Genomic DNA, 20,000 nt, shown 5'->3' on the forward strand with positions numbered 1-20,000 from the left:
TCAACATCTTAGGAATCAGTGAATTTAAATGGACGGGAATGGGCAAAAATAATTCAAATGACCATTATATCTACTACTGTGGGCAAGAATCACATAGAAGTAATGGAGTAGTTCTTATCATCAACAAAAGAGTCTGAAATGCAGTAATTGGGAGCAACCTCAAAAGTACAGAATGATCTTGTTTCGTTTCCAAGGGAAGTCATTCAACATCACGGTAATCCAAGTCTATGCCCTACTGTTGATGCTGAAGAAGCTGATGTTGATCAGTTCTATAAAGACTTAGAAGACCTCCTAGAACTAACACCAAAAAAACTATATTCATCATTGGGGATTGGAGTGCAAAAGTAGGAAGTCAAGGGTCACCTGGAGTAAGAGGCAGGTTTGGCCTTGGAGTACAAAATGAACCAGAGCAAAGTCTAGCTGAATTACACCAAGAGGATTCACTGGTCATAGCAAACACCTTTCTTTTCAACAACACAAGAGACAACGTTGCATATAGACATCACTAAATGGTCAATACTGAAATCAAATCGATTACATTCTTTGTAGCTGAAGATGGAGAAGCTGTATACAGTCAGCAGAAACAAGACCTGGAGCTGACTGTGATTCAGATAATCAGTTTCTTATAGCAAAATTCAGGCTTAAACTAAAGAAAGCAGGGAAAACCACTAGGCCAGTCAGATATAAGTTAAATCAAATCCCCTATAAATATGCAGTAGAGGTGATGAATAGATTCAAGGGATTAGATCTAGTAAACAGTGAGCCTGAAGAACTATGGACAGAGGTCTGTAATACTGTACAAGAGCAGTGAACAAAACAATCCCAAGGAAAAAGAAAAGCAAGACGGCAAATGGTTATCTGAGGATTCTTTACAAATAGTTGAAGAAAGAAGTGAAAAGCAAGGGAAAAAGGGAAAGTTGCACCCAACCAGATGCAGAGTTCCAAAGAATAACAAGGAGAGACAAGAAGGCCTTCTTCAATGAACAATGCTTAAAAATAGAGGAAAACAACAGAAGCGGAAAGACTAGAGGTCTCTTCCAAAGAATTGGAAATATCAAGGGAACATTTTCCCCAAAGATAGGCACAATAAAAGAGAGAAATAGTTGAGACCTAGTGTAAGCAGAAGAGATCAAAAAGAGATGGAAAGAATACACGGAAGAACTGTACAAAAAAGAAGTGGATATCCAAGATGATGTGGTCAGTCACGCAGAGCCAGACCTTCTGGAGTGTGAAGTCAAGCAGGTCTTAGGAAGCACTGCTGTCAATAAAGCGAGTGGATGCAATGGAATTCCAATAGAGCTATTCATAACCCTAAAAGATGATGCTCTCAAAGTGTTGCACTCAATATATCAGCAAATCTGGAAGACCCAGCCTTGGCCACAGGACTGGAAGAGGTCAATTCTCACCCCAGTTCCCAAGAAATGCAGTACTAAAGAATGTTCAAACCATCAGACAGTTGCACTCATCTCCCATGCAGATGTTCAGGATGGATTGGAAAAGGCAGAGGAACCAGAGGTCAAAGTGTCCACATCCACTGGACCATAGAAAGAGCAAGAGAATTTCAGATAAACATGTACTTCTCTTTCATTGACAACACTAAAGCGTTTGACTGTGGACCACAACAAACTGTGGAAAATTGTCAAAGAGATGGGAATACTAGACCACCTTACTTGCCTCCTGCAAAACCTGTATGCAGGCCAAAAAGCAACAGTTAGAACTAGACATGGAGCAACAATTGATTCCAAATCAGGAAAGGAGTACAATCAAGGCTGTATATTGTCACCCTTCTTATTTAACTTATATGCAGAGTACATCATGTGAAATTCCAGGCTGGATGAAGCACAAGCTGGAATCAAGATTGCAGGGAGAAATATCAATAACCTCAGATATGCAGATGACACCACCCTTATGGCAGAAAGTGAAGAGAAACTAAAGAACCTCGTGATGAAGGTGAAAGAAGAGTTAAAAAGCTGATTTAAAACTCAACATTCAAAAAACTAAATCATAGCATCTGGTCCCATCACTTCATGAGAAATAGATGGGGAAACAATAGACACAGTGACAGAATTTATTTCTTTGGGCTCCAAATTCACTGCAGATGGTGACTGCAGCCATGAAATTAAAAGATGCTTACTCCTTTGACGAAAAGCTATGACCAACCTAGATAGCATATTAAAAAAGCAGAGACATTACTTTGCCAACAAAGGTCCATCTGGTCAAAGCTATGGTTCATCCAGTTATCATATAGGGATGTGGAAGTTGGACTATAAAGAAGGCTGAGTGCCAAAGAATTGATGCTTTCAAACTGTGGTGTTGGAGAAGAATCTTGAATGTCTCCTGGACTGTAAGGAGATCAAACCAGTCAGTCCTAAAGGAAATCAATCCTGAATATTCATTGGAAGGACTGATGCTGAAGCCGAAGCGCCAATACTTTGGCTGCCTGATGCAAAGAGTCGACTCATTAGAAAAGACCCCGATTCTGGACAACATTGAAGTCAGGAGGAGAAGGGGATGACAGAGGATAAGATTGTTGGATGGCATCACTGACTCAATGGATATGAGCTTGCACAAGCTCCAGGAGATGGTGATGGACAGGGAAGCCTAGAGTGCTGCAATCCATGGTGTCGAAAAGAGTAGGACAACTCACAAAGACTGAGCAACTGAACAACAACCCACGCTAGTAAGGTCATGTTTAAAATCTTGCATGCCAGCCCTCAGAATAATGTGAACCAAGAACTTCCAGATGTACAAGTTGGGTTTAGAAAAGGCAGAGGAACTAGACATCAAATTGCCAACATTCGCTGGATCACAGAGAAAACAAAGGAATTTCAGAAAAACATCTACCTTTGTTTAATCGTCTACACTAAAGCCTTTGACTGTGGATCATAACAAATTGTGGAAAGGTCTGTGATAACCTTGTCATACTATCTCAAATCTGAGCCACTCTGTTGTTCTACACAGCATTCTAATTGTTGCTTTTTGACCTGCATACAGGTTTCTCAGGAGACAGATAAGGTGGTCTGGTACTCCCATCTCTTTAAGAGCTTTCCACAGAAAGAAGGCAGGTTTGTACCTCTTTTACTAATTCATTGCCTCAGCCCTCCCTGCTTTGTCACCACCGACCCTCCAGAGCACACCCGACCCCCACACACTAGCCCTGAGGCGATGGGGGTCACAGTAAGTTTTGGACCACGTGGGCCAAGGTCCTCTCTCCACCCCTCGGCTCTCTTCCCACACAAGGACAACAGAGATTACCAGGGGTCCAGGGAAGTCACGGACTGGCACTGCCCCTCATCAGGGTGAGAGGTTTAGGTCACCAGAGCAGAGACTTCTGTTTTCTTCATGTCCCCAGCAGGGGGCGCCGCTCCTGACACAGTAGTTTCTCCATCAGTTCCCTCCCTCCTGGAAGCTGTTTCCCAACAACTAAGTATAGACTATGTTGCATTTACAGGTCATTCCACCCTGCTGTGATTCCCTTGGTATGTCACTCACTTAGACCCAGTACCCAGCCTGAGATATAGTGACACATAAGAAATGATTGGTAAATCAGTGTGGGATTTTCTTCAGCTGACTAATAATACATGCATAAAGTCTAAAAAGTTCATAAAACTTAAAGGGTTGTGGTGAAAAGTAAATTTCCTCCTCCATCCAATCCTAAATCTTTCCACATTCCTTCCCTGGATAAGGTAAGTGTTACAGTTTAGACAGTCTTCTAGAGAGAGAGTCCATTTTGTAAGGTATTTTTCATACATTCTATCTGCAACTTTGTTATCAATTAGCAATATATTCTGAGACTATTCTATTTTTAAAATACAAAAGTGGTTCAGTTTAAGGTATTGATACTATGATTCTCCACTGCTGATTTTAAGCATTTAAGTATAGGAAAAATCCTCCATCTTCCATAATAATAGAATTTTTTTCTAGACAAAGTCATCCAGATTTAAAATATACTCATTCTCCAATCTTTCTGAGGCTATTTGTCTTCATGGTTAATTTCTGGCTAATGTGATGGAGCAGATGTAAATTTTTGAATTTTGATCTTCAAGGAAAGTAACTTTTCCTCCTTCCCTGCTTTCCCTGGTTTCTCCCAAACCATGAACGTGGTCTTAGGTTTGTCGGTTCATGCCAAGAAGAGCGACGTCCCAGGGAGAGCAGAGAGGAAAGGTCACGGGAACCTGGATGCCTAGACAACCTCTTGTTGCAGGGCCGCCTTAACGTTAAGGTGATAGTCGCTCAGTCGTGTCTGAGTCTTTGTAACCCCATGGACTGTAGCCTTCCAGTCTCCTCAGTCCATGGGATTCTCCAGGCAAGAATACTGGAGTGGGTTTCCATGTCCTTCTCCAGGGCATCTTCCCAACCCAGGGATGGAACCCGAGTCTCCTGCCTCGAGGGGTGGTCTCTCTACCATCTGACACCAGGGAAGCCCACGCAGCCCTGCAGGGCCACCCTAGCAGCCCGGGAGCTCCCTGCCTCACTGTCCAGGGAGACACACACCTGCTTCCCTCCTGGGAGACCAGTGTTACTTGGGTCGGCTGCACACAGTGAGTTAATACATATCGGGAGAACAGGATTCCCAGGAGTGTGTGCTCGCGATGGTCTGTTCTGAGATGAGCAGAGATGTATTTGAACATAGTGTCATCCTTGGCTCCTGGGACATTACTATGAGCGGGAGGAAGGGAGAGCTGGGCTGGGGGTGGGGGGCGGCACGGGGAGACGGGAGATGTCACCCTCCTCATCTCCCAGCCGTGGGGTCTGACGGGGGAGGGTTAGGGTCACCAGGTATCAGTTTGGGGTGTTTGTCTCTGCACTTTCCTTCCTGTCCTCTTTGCAGACAGTTTCTTTCACATTCCAGACAGGAGGAGCATCTGCTGGTGGTCTCTTCCTCCTTGTCCTCCTGTCTGACGGCAGGGCCTGGGGAGGCTGAGAACTAGAGGAGGAACTTCTCAGGGAGAGAAGCAATGCGGGTCACTTATCCTCCTTCTGGAATCTCTGCTTCCCCAGTCTGGCCTGGACAGTCATACTGAGACAGCTGAATCCCTAGCATAAGTGAGGCATATGGGGGAAAGAAAATAATGTGCATCCACGGGTCCCTCATATCGTTTTTCCCTGTGATCCCAAAGTGTACATTTATTAATCTCCTAATTGTTACCAGAGAGTCAGTAGTCGAGCTGATATTCCAAAAGTGAGTATTATACTGGGGCATGGCTACCAGAGGAGGGAACACTGGGGTCACCTTTGATTTGCCAACCACAGTATGACTTTGGGATCATCTGACCACATGGCTTCTCACAGAACTAAGGGTAGGAATGCAGAGACTGAAATAAGCAGAGAGTTCAAGTCCAAGGTTTTGGGACTTACTCCACAGGTATCCAGATCAAAATTATGTTCCACAAATACTAGTGCAATCTTCCAGGTTATTTGGAATTACAAGAGAAAACTTTGTAGATAGAAACATAAAGGTAAGAAATGAAAAGAAAGTAACCAGGTTGAGAGTTACACTTGTCTCATTTTCACTGGCAACTATCGTGCCAGTTTCTGTAGGAACCATAGTGGTGAATTAACTGGATATGATGTGATCATCACACTTGCATTCTTTAAGTCTTTGAGGATGACATTAACTTCTTTCATTATCCTCAGGACACAATATTGCTTTTAATATTCTGTCTTGGCTGAGCTTTGAAGGTTTTTTCAGGGTCTTCCACTAAACCTTTCTTCCTAAAAGTTGTCTTATTCCACAACAGACTCACACAAAAATCAACATGCTGGTTCTTGCCAGCTCCAAATATGTCTATACCAGTGACTCTAGGTGGAGAAATTGCCATGAAGAGGATGTATAGATACAGAGAAGCCGTGAGATATATATGCCTCTAAGACAGGATGCACATTATTCTCTGTTCTCCATATGCCTCACTGATACTGGGGATTCGTAATTGCAGGCAGGTATCAGGGTCAAATCTGACTTGTATCCACAGGCCTAAAAGGATCTAGGTGTTCCCTTTCATCAGTGAATGAAATAAGAACAATGGCCATTGGCTCCCACATGGAATGATGTGGGGAATTACTGTTGATCACAACTGCTCCATATTGCAGGGTATGTCCTCAGGGTACTTAGGTTCTCTTCAGCAAGTGAGTTCTGGGTGTGAGAATTGGCTCAAGTCTGGAAACTAGATAAGGGATGGTAAATTTCTATTAGGCAGCTGGCCTCAGCCTTTAACTCATTCATTTTTGATCTATTAATATAATACTAAGCAACACTCTTGTTGCCTGTCCATCTACCTTGCCTCTAGAAACATGACGATCTATTAACCATTTCCCTAAACCCCTTACAGTTAGAATATCCTGCTTCCATCCTGACATTGTTGGTTAATTAAAAAACTTGGTCCTTGTTCCTGCCTTGCTGTCACCTCTTCCCCTGCTTTCTGGGATCCTGTTATCCCCGCTGCTGCTGTAGTGTTATCTCCTAGATCAGCTCTGCCTACACAGGACAGCGAGGTTAATACTGCTCACTTGTTCATTCCCTATTGCCTGATAAACACTTTCCTTTTGGAAATGTATACCTGGGTTTTTTTTTTTTTTTTTTTTTTTTTACCAATTTTGTTTTTATACCAGCATGCCTACTTCTCTGAGTTTTTTCATGACTTTCTGTTCAATTGCCATGGTGGTTCAGGCATCAATGCTTCATTTAACGTGAGCCGTAGCACTTGATGTGGCAAAGGGGCTGGAAGTGAGGCTATGAGTCCTGCTGTGTGGGGCCACCCAATATGGATGGGTCACTGTGGAGAGTTCTGACAGAACGTGATCCACTGGAGGAGGGAACGGCAAACCACCCCAGTATACTTGCCATGAGAACCTCATGAACTGTATTAAAGGACAAAAAGGTATGACAATGAAAGATGAGTCCCCCAGGTTGGAAGGTGTCCAGTATACTACAGGGGAAGAGCGGAGAACTACTAATAGCCCTGGAAAGAGCGAAGCGGCTGGGCCAAAGCAGAAGTGATGTTCCGTTGTGGGTGTGTCAGGCGATGAAAATAAAATCTGATGCTGCAAAGAGCAGTACTGCATAGAAATCTGGAATATCAGGTCTAAGAATCAAGGTAAATTGGACACGGTCAAGCAGGAGATGGTAAGAATAAACATCAACATCTTAGGAATCAGTGAACTTAAATGGACGGGAATGGGCAAGTTTAATTCTAACGACCATTGTATCTACCACCGTGGGTAAGAATCCCATAGAAGTAATGAGTAGTTCTTATCATCAACAAAAGAGTCTGAAATGCAGTAATTGGGAGCAACCTCAAAAGTACAGAATGATCTTGTTTCGTTTCCAAGGGAAGCCATTCAACATCACGGTAATCCAAGTCTATGCCCTACTGTTGATGCTGAAGAAGCTGATGTTGATCAGTTCTATAAAGACTTAGAAGACCTCATAGAACTAACACCAAAAAGAATGTATTCATTATTGGGGATTGGAATGCAAGAGTAGGAAGTCAAGGGTCACCTGGAGTAAGAGGCAGGTTTGGCCTTGCAGTACAAAATGAACCAGGGCAAAGTCTAGCTGAATTCTACCAAGAGAATTCACTAGTCATAGCAAACACCTTTCTTTTCAACAACACAAGAGACAACGTTGCATATAGACATCACCAAATGGTCAGTACTGAAATCAAATTGATTACATTCTTTGTAGTTGAAGATGGAGAAGCTGTATAAAGTCAGCAAAAACAAGACCTGGAGCTGACTGTGGCTCAGATAATCAGTTTCTTATAGCAAAATTCAGGCTTAAACTAAAGAAAGCAGGGAAAACCACTAGGCCAGTCAGATATAAGTTAAATCAAATCCCCTATAAATATGTAGTAGAGGTGATGAAGAGATTCAAGGGATTAGATCTAGTAAACAGTGAGTCTGAAGAACTAGGGACAGAGGTCTGTAATACTGTACAAGAGCAGTGAACAAAACCATCCCAAGGAAAAAGAAAAGCAAGACGGCAAATGGTTATCTGAGGATTCTTTACAAATAGTTGAAGAAAGAAGCAAAAAGCAAGGGAAAAGGGGAAATTTGCACCCAACCAAATGCAGAGTTCCAAAGAATAACAAGGAGAGACAAGAAGGCCTTTTTCAATGAACAATGCTTTAAAATAGAGGAAAACAACAGGAGGGGAAAGACTAGAGATCTCTTCAGAAGAGTTGGAAATATCAAGGGAACATTTTCCCCAAAGATGAGCACAATATAAGAAAGAAACAATTGAGACCTAATGGAAGCAGAAGAGATCAAAAAGAAATGGAAAGAATACATGGAATAACTGTACAAAAAAGAAGTGGATATCCAAGATGATGTGGTCAGTCACCCACAGCTAGACCTTCTGGAGTGTGAAGTCAAGCAGGCCTTAGGAAGCACTGCTGTCAATAAAGCGAGTGGATGCTATGGAATTCTAGTAGAGCTATTCATAACCCTAAAAGATGATGCTCTCAAAGTGTTGCACTCAATATGTCAGCAAATCTGGAAGACCCAGCCTTGGCCACAGGACTGGTAGAGGTCAATTCTCATCCCAGTTCCCAAAAAGGGCAGTACTAAAGAATGTTCAAACCATCAGACAGTTGCACTCATCTCCCATGCAGATGTTCAGGCTGGATTTGGAAAAGGCAGAGGAACCAGAGGTCAAAGTGCCAACATCCATTGGATCATAGAAAAAGCAAGAGAATTTCAGATAAACATGTACTTCTCTTTCATTGACAACACTAAAGTGTTTGACTATGGACCACAACAAACTGTGGAAAATTCTCAAAAGAGATGGGCATACCAGACCACCTTACTTGCCTCCTGCAAAATCTGTATGCAGGCCAAAAAGCAACAGTTAGAACTAGACATGGAACAACAGATTGATTCCAAATCAGGAAAGGAGCACAATCAAGGCTGTATATTGTCACCCTGCTTATTTAACTTATATGCAGAGTACATCATGTGAATTCCAGGCTGGATGAAGCACAAGCTGGAATCAAGATTGCAGGGAGAAATATCAATAACCTCAGATATGCAGATGACACCACCCTTATGGCAGAAAGTGAAAAGAAACTAAAGAACCTCGTGATGAAGGTGAAAGAAGAGTTAAAAAGCTGATTTAAAACTCAACATTCAAAAAACTAAATCATAGCATCTGGTCCTATCACTTCATGAGAAATAGATGGGGAAACAATAGACACAGTGACATAATTTATTTCCTTGGACTCCAAATTCATTGCAGATGGTGACTGCAGCCATGAAATTTAAAGATGCTTACTCCTTTGAGGAAAAGCTATGACCAAACTAGATAGCATATTAAAAAGCAGAGACATTACTTTGCCAACAAAGGTCCGTCTGGTGAAAGCTATGGTTTATCCAGTTATCATATAGGGATGTGGAAGTTGGACTATAAAGAAGGCTGAGTGCCAAAGAATTGATGCTTTCAAACTGTGGTGTTGGAGAAGAATCTTGAATGTCTCTTGGACTGTAAGGAGATCAAACTAGTCAATCCTAAAGGAAATCAATCCTAAATATTCATTGGAAGGACTGATGCTGAAGCTGAAGCTCCAATACTTTGGCCGCCTGATGCAAAGAGCTGACGGTTAGAAAAGACCCCGATTCTGGACAACATTGAAGTCAGGAGGAGAAGGGGATGACAGAGGATGAGATTGTTGGATGGCATCACTGACTCAATGGGTATGAGTTTGTGCAAGCTCCGGGAGATGGTGATGGACAGGGAAGCCTAGTGTGTTGCAATCCATGGTGTCGAAAAGAGTAGGACTCTTAAACTCACAAAGAGACGGACTGAGCAACTGCACAACAACCCACGCTAGTAAGGTCATGTTTAAAATCTTGCATGCTAGGCCTCAGAATAATGCGAACCAAGAACTTCCAGATGTCCAAGTTGGGTTTTGATAAGGCAGAGGAACCAGACATCAAATTGCCAACTTTCGCTGGATCACAGAGAAAACAAAGGAATTTCAGAAAAGCATCTACCTTTATTTAATCGACAACACTAAAGCCTTTGACTGTGGATCATAACAAATTGTGGAAAGATCTGTGGTAACCTTGTCATACTTTCTCAAATCTGAGCCACTCTGTTGTTCTACACAGCATTCTAATTGTTGCTTTTTGACCTGCATACAGGTTTCTCAGGAGACAGATAAGGTGGTCTGGTACTCCCATCTCTTGAAGAGCTTTCCACAGAAACATTTCCTCTTCTTGGGCTCAAAAATCACTGCAGAGAATTACTGCATCCATAAAATCAGAATACAATTACTTCTTGTCAAGAAAGCTATGACAATCCAGACATCAAATTTTTTCAATCCAGCTATCTTTCTGACACCAGGGTAGCTGTCAGAATACAAGTCCATCTAAACCAATGGTACTTTATCTCTTCTGTGAGCCAGTGCTGGTTTGTGAAATGCTTGTTATCAGCTCACAAGAAGAAACATACAGACATTGAAAGTGAGCATAAGCAAGTAAACTAGCTTATCTTGACCCATTATTGTAATTGCCAAGAAAAAGATGAGCGTTTTTATGTCATTGGATCTGCTAAAACTGTTGGATTATTAGTCCTCATGGACTAGAGATTATAGCTTGGTATCTAAACTAGTACTTAAAAGACTTTTGTGTGGGTCACATGTAAATGGATCAATTTTATAGATACTTTCCCCAGCAAAATGCATATACAAAAAAATACAAAATTTCAGTTCATTTGCTCAGTCATATCCGACTCTTTGCAACTCCATGGACTGCAGCACAGCAGACTTCCCTGTTCATCACCAACACCTGAGCTTGCTCCAACTCATATCCGTCGAGTTGGTGATGCCATTCAACCTTCTAATCCTCTGTCGTCCCCCTCTCCTCCTGCCTTCAATCTTTCCCAGCATCAGGATCTTTTCCAATGAGTCAGTTCTTCCCATCAGGTGGCCAGAGGAATATTCAGGACTGATCTCCTTTAGGATGGACTGGTTTGATCTCCTTGCAGCCCAAGGGACTCTCAAGAGTCTTCTCCAACACCACTGTTCAAGAGCACCTATTCTCTGGTGCTCAGCCTTCTTTATGGTCTAACTCTCACATCCCTAAATGACTACTAGAAAAACCAGAGCTTTGACTAGATGAACCTTTGTTGGCAAGGTAATATCTCTGGTTTTGAATATGCTGTCTAGGTTGGCCATAGCTTTTCTTCCAGACAGCAAGCGTCTTTCAATTTCATGCCTGCAGTCACCATCTGCAGTGATTTGGGAGCCCCCAAAATAAAGTCTTGCACTGTTTCCATTGTTTCCTCATTTATTTGCCATGATATAATGGGACGGGATGCCATGATCTTAATTTTCTGAATGTTTAGTTTTAAGCCAACTTTTTCACTCTCCTCTTTCACTTTCATCAAGAAGCTCCTCAGTTCCTCTTCACTTTCTGCCATAAGGGTGGTGTTATCTGCATATTTGTGGTTATTGATATTTCTCCCCACAATCTTGATTCCAGCATGTGCTTCACCCAGCACAGCATTTTGCATGATGTACTCTGCATATAGGGCTTCCCTGATAGCTCAGTTGGTAAAGAATCCACCTGCAATGCAGGAGACCCCAGTTTGATTCCTGGGCCGGGAAGATCTGCTAGAGAAGGGATAGGCTACCTACTCCCGTATTCTTGGGCTTCCCTTTTGGCTCAGCTGGTAAAGAATCTGTCTGCAATGCAGGAGACCTGGGTTTGATTCCTGCGTTGGAAAGATCCCCTGGAGAAGGGAAAGGCTACCCACTCCAGTATTCTGGCCTAGAGAATTCCATGGACAGTTCATGGGGTCACAGAGAGTCAGACATGACTGAGCCACTTTCACTTTCACTATTCACTCTGCATATAAGTTAAAAGAGTAGGGTGAAAATATATAGCCTTGATGTACTCTTTTCCGAATTTGAAACCAGTCTGTTGTTCCATGTCTGGTTCTGATTGTTGCCTCTTAACCTGCATACAGGTTTCTCAGGAGGCAGGTAATGTGTTCTGGTATTCCCATCTCTTGAGGAATTTTCCACAGTTCATTGTGATCCACAAAGTCAAAGGCTTTGGTGTAGTCAATAAAGCCAAAGTAGATGTTTTTCTGGAACTCTCTTGCTTTTTCTATGATCCAACAGATGTTGGCGCTTTGATCTCTGGTTCCTCTGCCTTTTCTAAATCCAGCTTGTACATCTGGAAGTTCTAGGTGTGCATACTGTTGAAGCCTAGCTTGGAGAATGTTGAGCATTACTTTACTAGCATGTGAGATGGGTGCTATTGTGCAGTAGTTTGAATGTTCTTTGGCATTGCCTTTCTTTGGCATTGCCTAACTTAGAAAAGTTAACATGCAATAACATATCAGCATATAAGCCTGGAAAGAGACAACGGTAGCTGGAGGACATTTTGAGTAATCATTTCATTATTCAGAAGTGCACTCTGCTTATCTGAGCTTATCAACTAGAATAGACAGGAACTGGCCCTCATAACGCAAAGTCACAAAAGAAGTTGAAAGGCATTGTTGATTCATTCATCCAACCTGACTGGTTACAAGGTAGCAGACCAAGTTCTGATCTAGATCTCTGCTCAAAAAAACTGAAATTTCTCATTCTTTCACCATCCCTCCCATCTCCTTCTCCAACCCCAGAATCTGTACCCTCTTCCCAAATGAGGGGAATTTCAAACTTGATCTTGGTAGAAGGCAGACACCTTTCTCCATTAGACAGAAAACCTTGCTTCCTAGATATTCTTGCAGGTAGAAAGAGGCTGAGGCTCCACCAGTCAGGTGACCACATGCTGGACTCTTACTTAGGACATGGTACCACAGAGAGACGGGAACTGCACCGGATGCTTTAGGCACACATGGCACGCGTGGCAGAGGCGGCCGTGTGTCGTCCAGGCGTCAGAGCAGCAGACAGCAGGTCTAGTCACGGGGTCCGTTGTGCAGCATCAGGGCTGACGGTGCTGTGAACAGTGGTGTCTGTGCTCACCTACGGGGAAGGGGTTCCTGTGTGGGACCCGACCCGGCGGGTGTGTGTGTGTGAGGATTCTGTTCCCGGCTGTGCCTCAGGGCTGGTCAGCGATTTTCCCTGAAATAAACCCAAACCCACAAGTGTGCCTCTCTCTGTTCCATTTACAACAATTTGAAATCTTTTTTTTCCCCACCTAGAACTACCTAAGAATACCATGTAGGGAAATCTCAGAGACCAGGGATTCAGAGACTTTTCCTTCTGCTTTATTATGATTGATATACAATATTGAGTCAGTTTATGGTGTACAATTGTTGATTTGATACACTTCTGTACTGCAAAATGGTCACCACTGTAGCTTTATCTGACAACTGAATCATGTCACATCATTACCTCTTCTGTATGTGTGGAGAAAATTTAGATCTACTCTCTTAGCAACTCAGAGAGTCTGTGGTGAGCTGATAATCACTTCCTAAATTTTCAACTTGGCGATAGCACACAGCAGAAACAATAAGTAACTTGCACCTAATATTTTTCTTTTTCCTCTCAGGAAAAAAAGATTTAAATGTGTGTTTAAGACCCCTCCCCACCTTAATCATCCTCTGATCATTAACATCAGTGGATCCCAGTCTTCTCAGGACTACTTGTAGAGATTGTTACGAAATACTCAGGGCTCTTCCCAGATCCACCATTTAGAATGTAGGGCACAGAGTCCTGGAATCTATTATGAACAAGCCGTAACAGCGGAGGTTGGTGCGCGGCCAGGTGGGAAACCAGACCTGTGTTCTTGCTCTGAAATGTGTGGTCTGAAGATCAGCACCAACCGTGCTGTAAGTCTATTCCAGACCTTCTGTCTCTAAGAGGAGTGCAGGTGAAGGACATTCCCTCATGTTCTTCAGGACCCCTTTTCACGTGCCATCTAGGCGCGGTGTCAGATGGTGCCATCTGCTCAGGTGTGTGGTCTGATCAGTTCCCATAGCTCGGGGGATTCAGGATTCAGTCCTCGTCCTTCTGCTTCTGTAGCCAATTCTCCCCTCATCTGTGACCTCATCTGTGCTCAAGGCTTTAAACATCAGTTATATAGCGTCACCTCTTCCATCTATTTCTCCAGTCGATTCATCTACCTAAATCCTAGACTAGTAAACCCAACTCAGTTGCCACTTTCCTAAACCAAATGCTGATGGTGATGCCTCCTCAAATATGCTCCTTCCGGAGTCCCCTCATTTCCACAGTAGGCACCCCACATGCTTACTTGCAAATCTCAAATTTTGTGGTCCTCCTTCACCCTTTCTCATAATGCAGATTTAATCCACTAGGAAGTGCTGTAAGTATACTTTCAGAATAGATCAAGAATCCACTCACTCACCATCATCTTCCCTGCTCACACCCCAGACAAGCACCAGCATCCCCACCCTGGACACTACACTGTTTCCTAGAGGCTCCTCTACGCCTCCCTCACCCTTCACCTCCTGACTCTGCACAGCAGCCTGGCTGACGCTTCTAGAGAGCAGTCACACCAGGTCCTCCTCTGTTCTTATCATCCTATAACTCCATAGCTTACTGAGATGAAATCAACACCCTTCTAACATCCCGGAGGCCCACAGGATCTGGCTGGACATGGGATCTCAGGGCAATTCCTTTTCCCAGCCACTGCTGCCTCCTGCCTCTCCCTTGAGCACAGACACCCTCCTGCCCTGGTGCATTTGCACTGGAGGCTCCACAGCCTGGAGAGAACCTCCCCTAGATGTCCTTGTGGACATTCCTTTGTTCTGCACATCTTTACTTAAGGGTCACCTTTTCAAAGAGGCCCACTGTCCACACTAGTGACACAGGCACCTTCCCTTCCCCACACACTTAAGGTCTGGGTCACCGCACTCAGAGCACTTACCAACCTCTAAGGGAAACACTTCCCTCACTTACTAGACTGATAGTACATGCTCTGCCCCTTCTCCCTAGAACACATTGCACATACGGACAAGGTTTGTCTGATGCTAGTTCATTGCGTTCTCCTAGATGCAAAAATATTGTGTCATGTCTCTGTCACACAACAAATATCAGTTGAATGAATGGTCAGTGTAAAGTGCTTCCCCATTCTAGAGATAGTGTCTTTATTGATGTGATCTCACACCACATGCTGTCTCATGGCAGTTACAGCACAACATCCATTCGCACTGACCTCAGTGCTGCCTACATTTTACTCACAAGGCTGATCTCCCTTCCCTCCCACACCAATCAACCTGCACACCACACACAAGGCTCTTTATCTCTTCAGAAAGGAAGATCCTTCGCTTCTGGCTCCTATATTCAACCTGCTGTGATTTTATTAGACTCTGCTTTCTAAACCCATGAGTTGAGATGGGAGCCAACAGTAACCTTAGAAGATGCAAGGGCAGAAGAGGGGGCAGACAGCAGAGATGAGAGAAATCCAGCAAGGATTAAGTCAAGATATGAAACTATTGGGTCCCTCCTCTTTGCAAGTTCCAGCATGTGGTTCTTTTAAAAAATTGAGAAAAGTTGGAAAGAAGAATCCAGCAAAATCTGTAGAAGGAGGGCAAGAGCTGGATGACTCTGAAATTTCTCTCTTGGAACCACTGAGAATCCTGTGTGCACAGACCCCTTGGACTTGTGGGGCAATGACAGGCAAGGTGACCCCTGCTGCTGTCAGAGATGGGGTCACCCAGAGAAGAATGAGACCAGGACTCTACACATGAAGAAAACAGTTACTACACCAACAACAATAATAGCAATAACTAAATAAGCAAACTATAAACACATTAAAAAAGACAGGTGCTAAGGATTGGTCCAAGGCCTAATCCTAGGCTGACTGTTTAAGAAAGGCACCCTGCCCATGGTCCTGGAGATACGACAAGGCCCAGGTGAGTTCTGAGTCCATGATCACAGGTCCTTGGTGGGACAAGGATTTACTGAAGGAACAAGGACAAAGGAATGGAGAAGAGACCCAGTCCAGGAGCGACCACGGGCAGCGCATGGGCAGTGCGTGCATGCCCACCAGGCCCTGATCACTGACTGGGCACAGGCCCTTTTCACATTCAGCTCCTCACAGCCTCCTCCTGTCCCTCCTGCAGCTGACTCAGCACAGCAAACATGTGGATGGATCTGGAAGGTTCTCAGTGTTTCAATTTATTTCCTCTTTCAAACTTTAGGAATCCTCACTTTTATTATCTGATCCCCTTTCATGGCACTAATTAGAAAAAACAAATTCATATATACAGACTTTATTTTCAGTAAGGAAATATGACATCATAACTCAGTGCATATGAAACAGACACGGATTGAACGGCCCAGCCTCGTCTCTGCTGGCAGGACAGTGGATGAGGGAGGAGAACACAGGTCAGGGTGGGGAGAGGCTGTGGTTGGCAGAGTTGGCCAGTCTCCCCACCTCCTCACGTTATGCTAATAGGAACACAAACACATTCAGATGCCACTGCAGAAAGAGGGGTCCCGGGATCTGATGTCACAAAGTGGAACCCAGCATCACTCAGTCCTCAGAAGGCAGCTGTCTCACACTGTGAGAGAAAAGAATCAGGAACCAGTTCAGGTCGGTCATGTAAGGGCTGACATTCTCCACAGCCCCCCACAGGCTCACATGTCCCACTCAAAGATCCCCGCCACCCAGTGTGTCCCGTCTGCCCCAATCCCCCTTTCAATCTAGACCTTCCAGGTTCTCACCTTTAGGAAGAGACACATCAGAGCTCTGGGCACTGTCACGGCCTGGGGGAGAACAAGACCAGGACGTGGTCAGAACCCACAGGAGAGAAACTAGAGAAGGAACTTTGAGGAGGGTGAGCCCCCTAGGGCCTCTATCTGCACCCTCACAAGGGTCTCAGGAATCACACCCTTCATACTTACTTGCAGTCTGGGTGTAGATCCCTCGTTTTTCACCTGTGAGAAGAAAATATCACGTGAGAGGCCAGGGAGAAGGCTGAGTCATGAACCCTAGAAGAACCCCTAGTCCTGGACCCCAGAGAACTATCTGGAACTGTGGTCAAAACTCATGGTAGGATCAGGAACACAGAGAAGGGAAGCATGTAAGAACTGGGCCATCTGCCCTCCTGGAGGTCTGTCCTCAGCAAGGACCTCCCTTCTGACCTTCAAGTGCTGGAAACCTGGTCCCCAACTGGAATTAGGAAGGTGAAAAATTTCTCTTTCATTTTCATACAGGCTTTAGTAAAGCAAAATGTTAGCATCAGCTCCGTACTCCATGCTTGTGTGGAGGGTACTTTCCAGTAACCAGGCAGGTAAACGTCTACCTGGGCTTGAAACCCCCAGGGAGACAAGAAAACTCAGGTCACTCCCTCCCTTCCCTACCTGAGCGCTTCTTCCTCCAGATCACAGCTCCAAAAACAGCCACCACGAGGAGAACCAGTCCAACAATGATGCCCACGGTGAGGAAGGAGGTCTGAGGAGGTTCTGTGGAGGAAAGGGAAGGGCCCCTCAGGCTTGAGTCCTGACCTTGCTGAACTGAGTCCTGAAGGGTTCCTGCTTATCTAAGAGGAAGCTCCATCCCATCTCCCTCCTTACCCCATCTCAAGGCGAGGGGCTCCTGAAGCCCCTCATGCTGCACCCGGCACGTGTATCTCTGCTCCTCTCCAGAAGGCACCACCAGGGCTGCCCACTTCTGGAAGGTCCTGTCCCCTGAAGGCCTGGTCTCCACAAGCTCCATGTCCTGGGTCTGGTCCTCCCCATCACGCTGCCAGGTCAGTGAGATCTCCTCAGGGTAGAAGCCCAGGGCCCAGCACCTCAGGGTGACGTCACGGTCAGAGATGGGGTGACGGGTCACATGTGCCTCTGGAGGGTCTGAGGAAGAATCAGAAAATTTACAGTTTGTGTTACCTCCATGGGTCACTGAAGCAGCATCATGTGACCATCCTGAGAAAGGACAGAACAGTGATTTTCCCCCCAGCTTTACTGACGTATATTTAACAAAAACTGTACACATTTAAAGTGTACTTCATGTTGCTTTGATATATATCTACACTGTGAAGGTAATTAATGTATTCATCAACTTACCTTATGTATGTGTCTGTTTGACAGGGTAATGAGAATGATTAAGATCAATTTTAAAGTATACAGGATTATTACTAACTATGTTCACCAGGCTGTATATCAGATCCCCAGATGTATTATGAGCTTTTTTACTCTCTGAGCTATGGAATATTCAAGACCATGGTGTTGAAAAAAAGCATCACAAGAGCTAGATAACAGCGTCAAATCAGAGATCAGGGATGATCTACATTAGTTCTTGGAAATTTCTAGAATGAGAGACTAGGATAGGAGCTCTAAAGATGTAAGGGGGAGAATACAGACTGGTGGAGGCTGAATGAGTCAGAAAAGCTGGACTCAGGCCTCCTAAAGTGCTCTGAGGGTGAGAACATGTCTTGAGAGAGAAAGTCATGGATCACAAGCTGGTGGCCAGGGTCAAAGGGCACCGCTGACCAGCTATTTCAGGGATGGTTTGTTTCCAGCTTCTTCCTCACAGACATTGGATTCCTTAATTGTCCTTCAGAGATGTGGGGCCACTGGTGACTGTCTTGTACAGAATAGGAAAACCTGGGCAGACTCCTCGCTCTCCTGACAAGAACCTGGGGCGCTGTTCCCACAGGGACCCCATTTTCGTCTCCTCGTGGGAAGCCAGCTCCAGCCCGAGGGGAGATCAGGGGGCCCCGCGCCCCTCGTACCTGCGCGCAGCAGCGTGTCCTTCCCGTTCTCCAGGTATCTGCGGAGCCACTCCACGCACGTGCTCTCCAGGTAGTTCCTGAGTCCCTCCGCATCGCCTGCCGCCTCCCTCTTGCGCTTGGAGATCTGAGCCGCCGTGTCCGCCGCGGTCCAGGAGCGCAGGTCCTCGTTCAGGGCGCTGTAATCTCTGCCGTCGTAGGCGTCCTGCCAGAACCCGCGGAGGAGGCGCCCGTCCGGCCCCACGTCGCAGCCCGACATCCGCTGGAGGGTGTGAGACCCTGACCCGCCCCGACCACCCGCGGTGATTAAACCCAAACTGAAAATGAAACCGGGTCAAGCCCCGCCGGCTCCTCCCGGGTCGGGGTGCCGGGTGTGTTCCGCAGTGTTGGGGTGACCCTCGGACCCGCAGACTCGGGGCGACCCCGCCGGTCCCTGGGGATGGGGGTCGTGACCCGGACCCGGGCCCGCGTCGCTCACCGGCCTCGCTCTGGTTGTAGTAGCCGCGCAGGGTGTTCAGGCCCTCTCGGAAAATCTGTGCGTGGCCCTTGGCTTTCTGCGTGTTCCGATCCCAATACTCGGGCCCCTCCTGCTCCACCCACCGCGCCCGCGGCTCCATCCTCGGATCCGGGGCGTCGCTGTCGAACCGCACGAACTGCGTGTCGTCCACGTAGCCGACGATGATGAAGCGGGGCTCCCCGAGGCCGGGCCGGGACACGGCGGTGAGGAAATACCTCATGGAGTGGGGGCCTGGGGGCGGGAAGGGGTGAGACCCGGCCCGACCTCCTCCTGGAGCGGATCCCGGGTCCGAGGTGATGGGGCCGGGAGGGCGGAGGGGGCGTAGGGGGCGTAGGGCCAGCGAGATGGAAGATATCCAAAACCGGCCCGAACTTCGGAGGGAGAAGAGAAGAGGGGTCGGGATGCAAGGGAGGGACAGGACTGGACTGGGAGGAGGCGGCGGGTCTGGGCAGGGGTGTCGGGGTCGCTCCATCCCTGGGGTCCTTCCCCTCAGACTCCCGGGCGGTCCCCTCGACCCTCCCCGCAAAGGCTGTTCCCTCCCGACCCCGCACTCACCCGCCCGGGTCTCGGTCAGGACCAGGATCCCCGAGAGCAGCAGGAGGAGGGTTCGCGGCCCCATGACTCGCATCGTCTGGGTCTGGAAAGAAGCGGAGTCCCGGCGTGTGGTTGGAGACTTTATAGCCGGGATCCGCGGAGACGCTGATTGGTTTTTCTAGAAACCGGGTACCCAGTGGCAGTGAGAACTGGAGCCGCATCACGAGTGTCCAGGCAGCAGGGCTAAACACAGGTTGTGAGAGAGAAAGTGAAACTGGAGGAGACGGGGAATCCCCAACA

At 46.0% G+C, this 20,000-nt stretch overlaps 1 protein-coding gene across 2 annotated transcripts in view; it reads right to left on the minus strand.

Moving 5' to 3' along the window:
* The window catches only part of LOC136151411 (BOLA class I histocompatibility antigen, alpha chain BL3-7-like), a 50,986-nt gene extending 31,117 nt beyond the window's left edge, over positions 1-19,869 (minus strand). Inside the window, exons 1-8 of one of the 2 annotated variants that reach the window (XM_065912519.1) lie at positions 19,722-19,868; positions 19,128-19,397; positions 18,653-18,928; positions 17,496-17,771; positions 17,283-17,384; positions 16,824-16,856; positions 16,644-16,685; positions 16,174-16,480 (exon numbers count right to left, since the gene is read on the minus strand). In XM_065912519.1, coding sequence (XP_065768591.1) covers positions 16,476-16,480; positions 16,644-16,685; positions 16,824-16,856; positions 17,283-17,384; positions 17,496-17,771; positions 18,653-18,928; positions 19,128-19,397; positions 19,722-19,794 — 1,077 coding nt within the window. In that variant the 5' untranslated portion in view covers positions 19,795-19,868 and the 3' untranslated portion in view covers positions 16,174-16,475. Of the gene's footprint in view, positions 1-16,173; positions 16,481-16,643; positions 16,686-16,823; positions 16,857-17,282; positions 17,385-17,495; positions 17,772-18,652; positions 18,929-19,127; positions 19,398-19,721 lie in introns of those variants that run through there. The other variant, XM_065912520.1, reaches the window with a different exon arrangement.
* Between the last annotated feature and the right edge of the window lie 131 nt (positions 19,870-20,000).

Source organism: Muntiacus reevesi, chromosome 20 (assembly GCF_963930625.1).
Source record: "Muntiacus reevesi chromosome 20, mMunRee1.1, whole genome shotgun sequence".
Classification (NCBI taxonomy): Eukaryota; Metazoa; Chordata; class Mammalia; order Artiodactyla; family Cervidae; genus Muntiacus; species Muntiacus reevesi.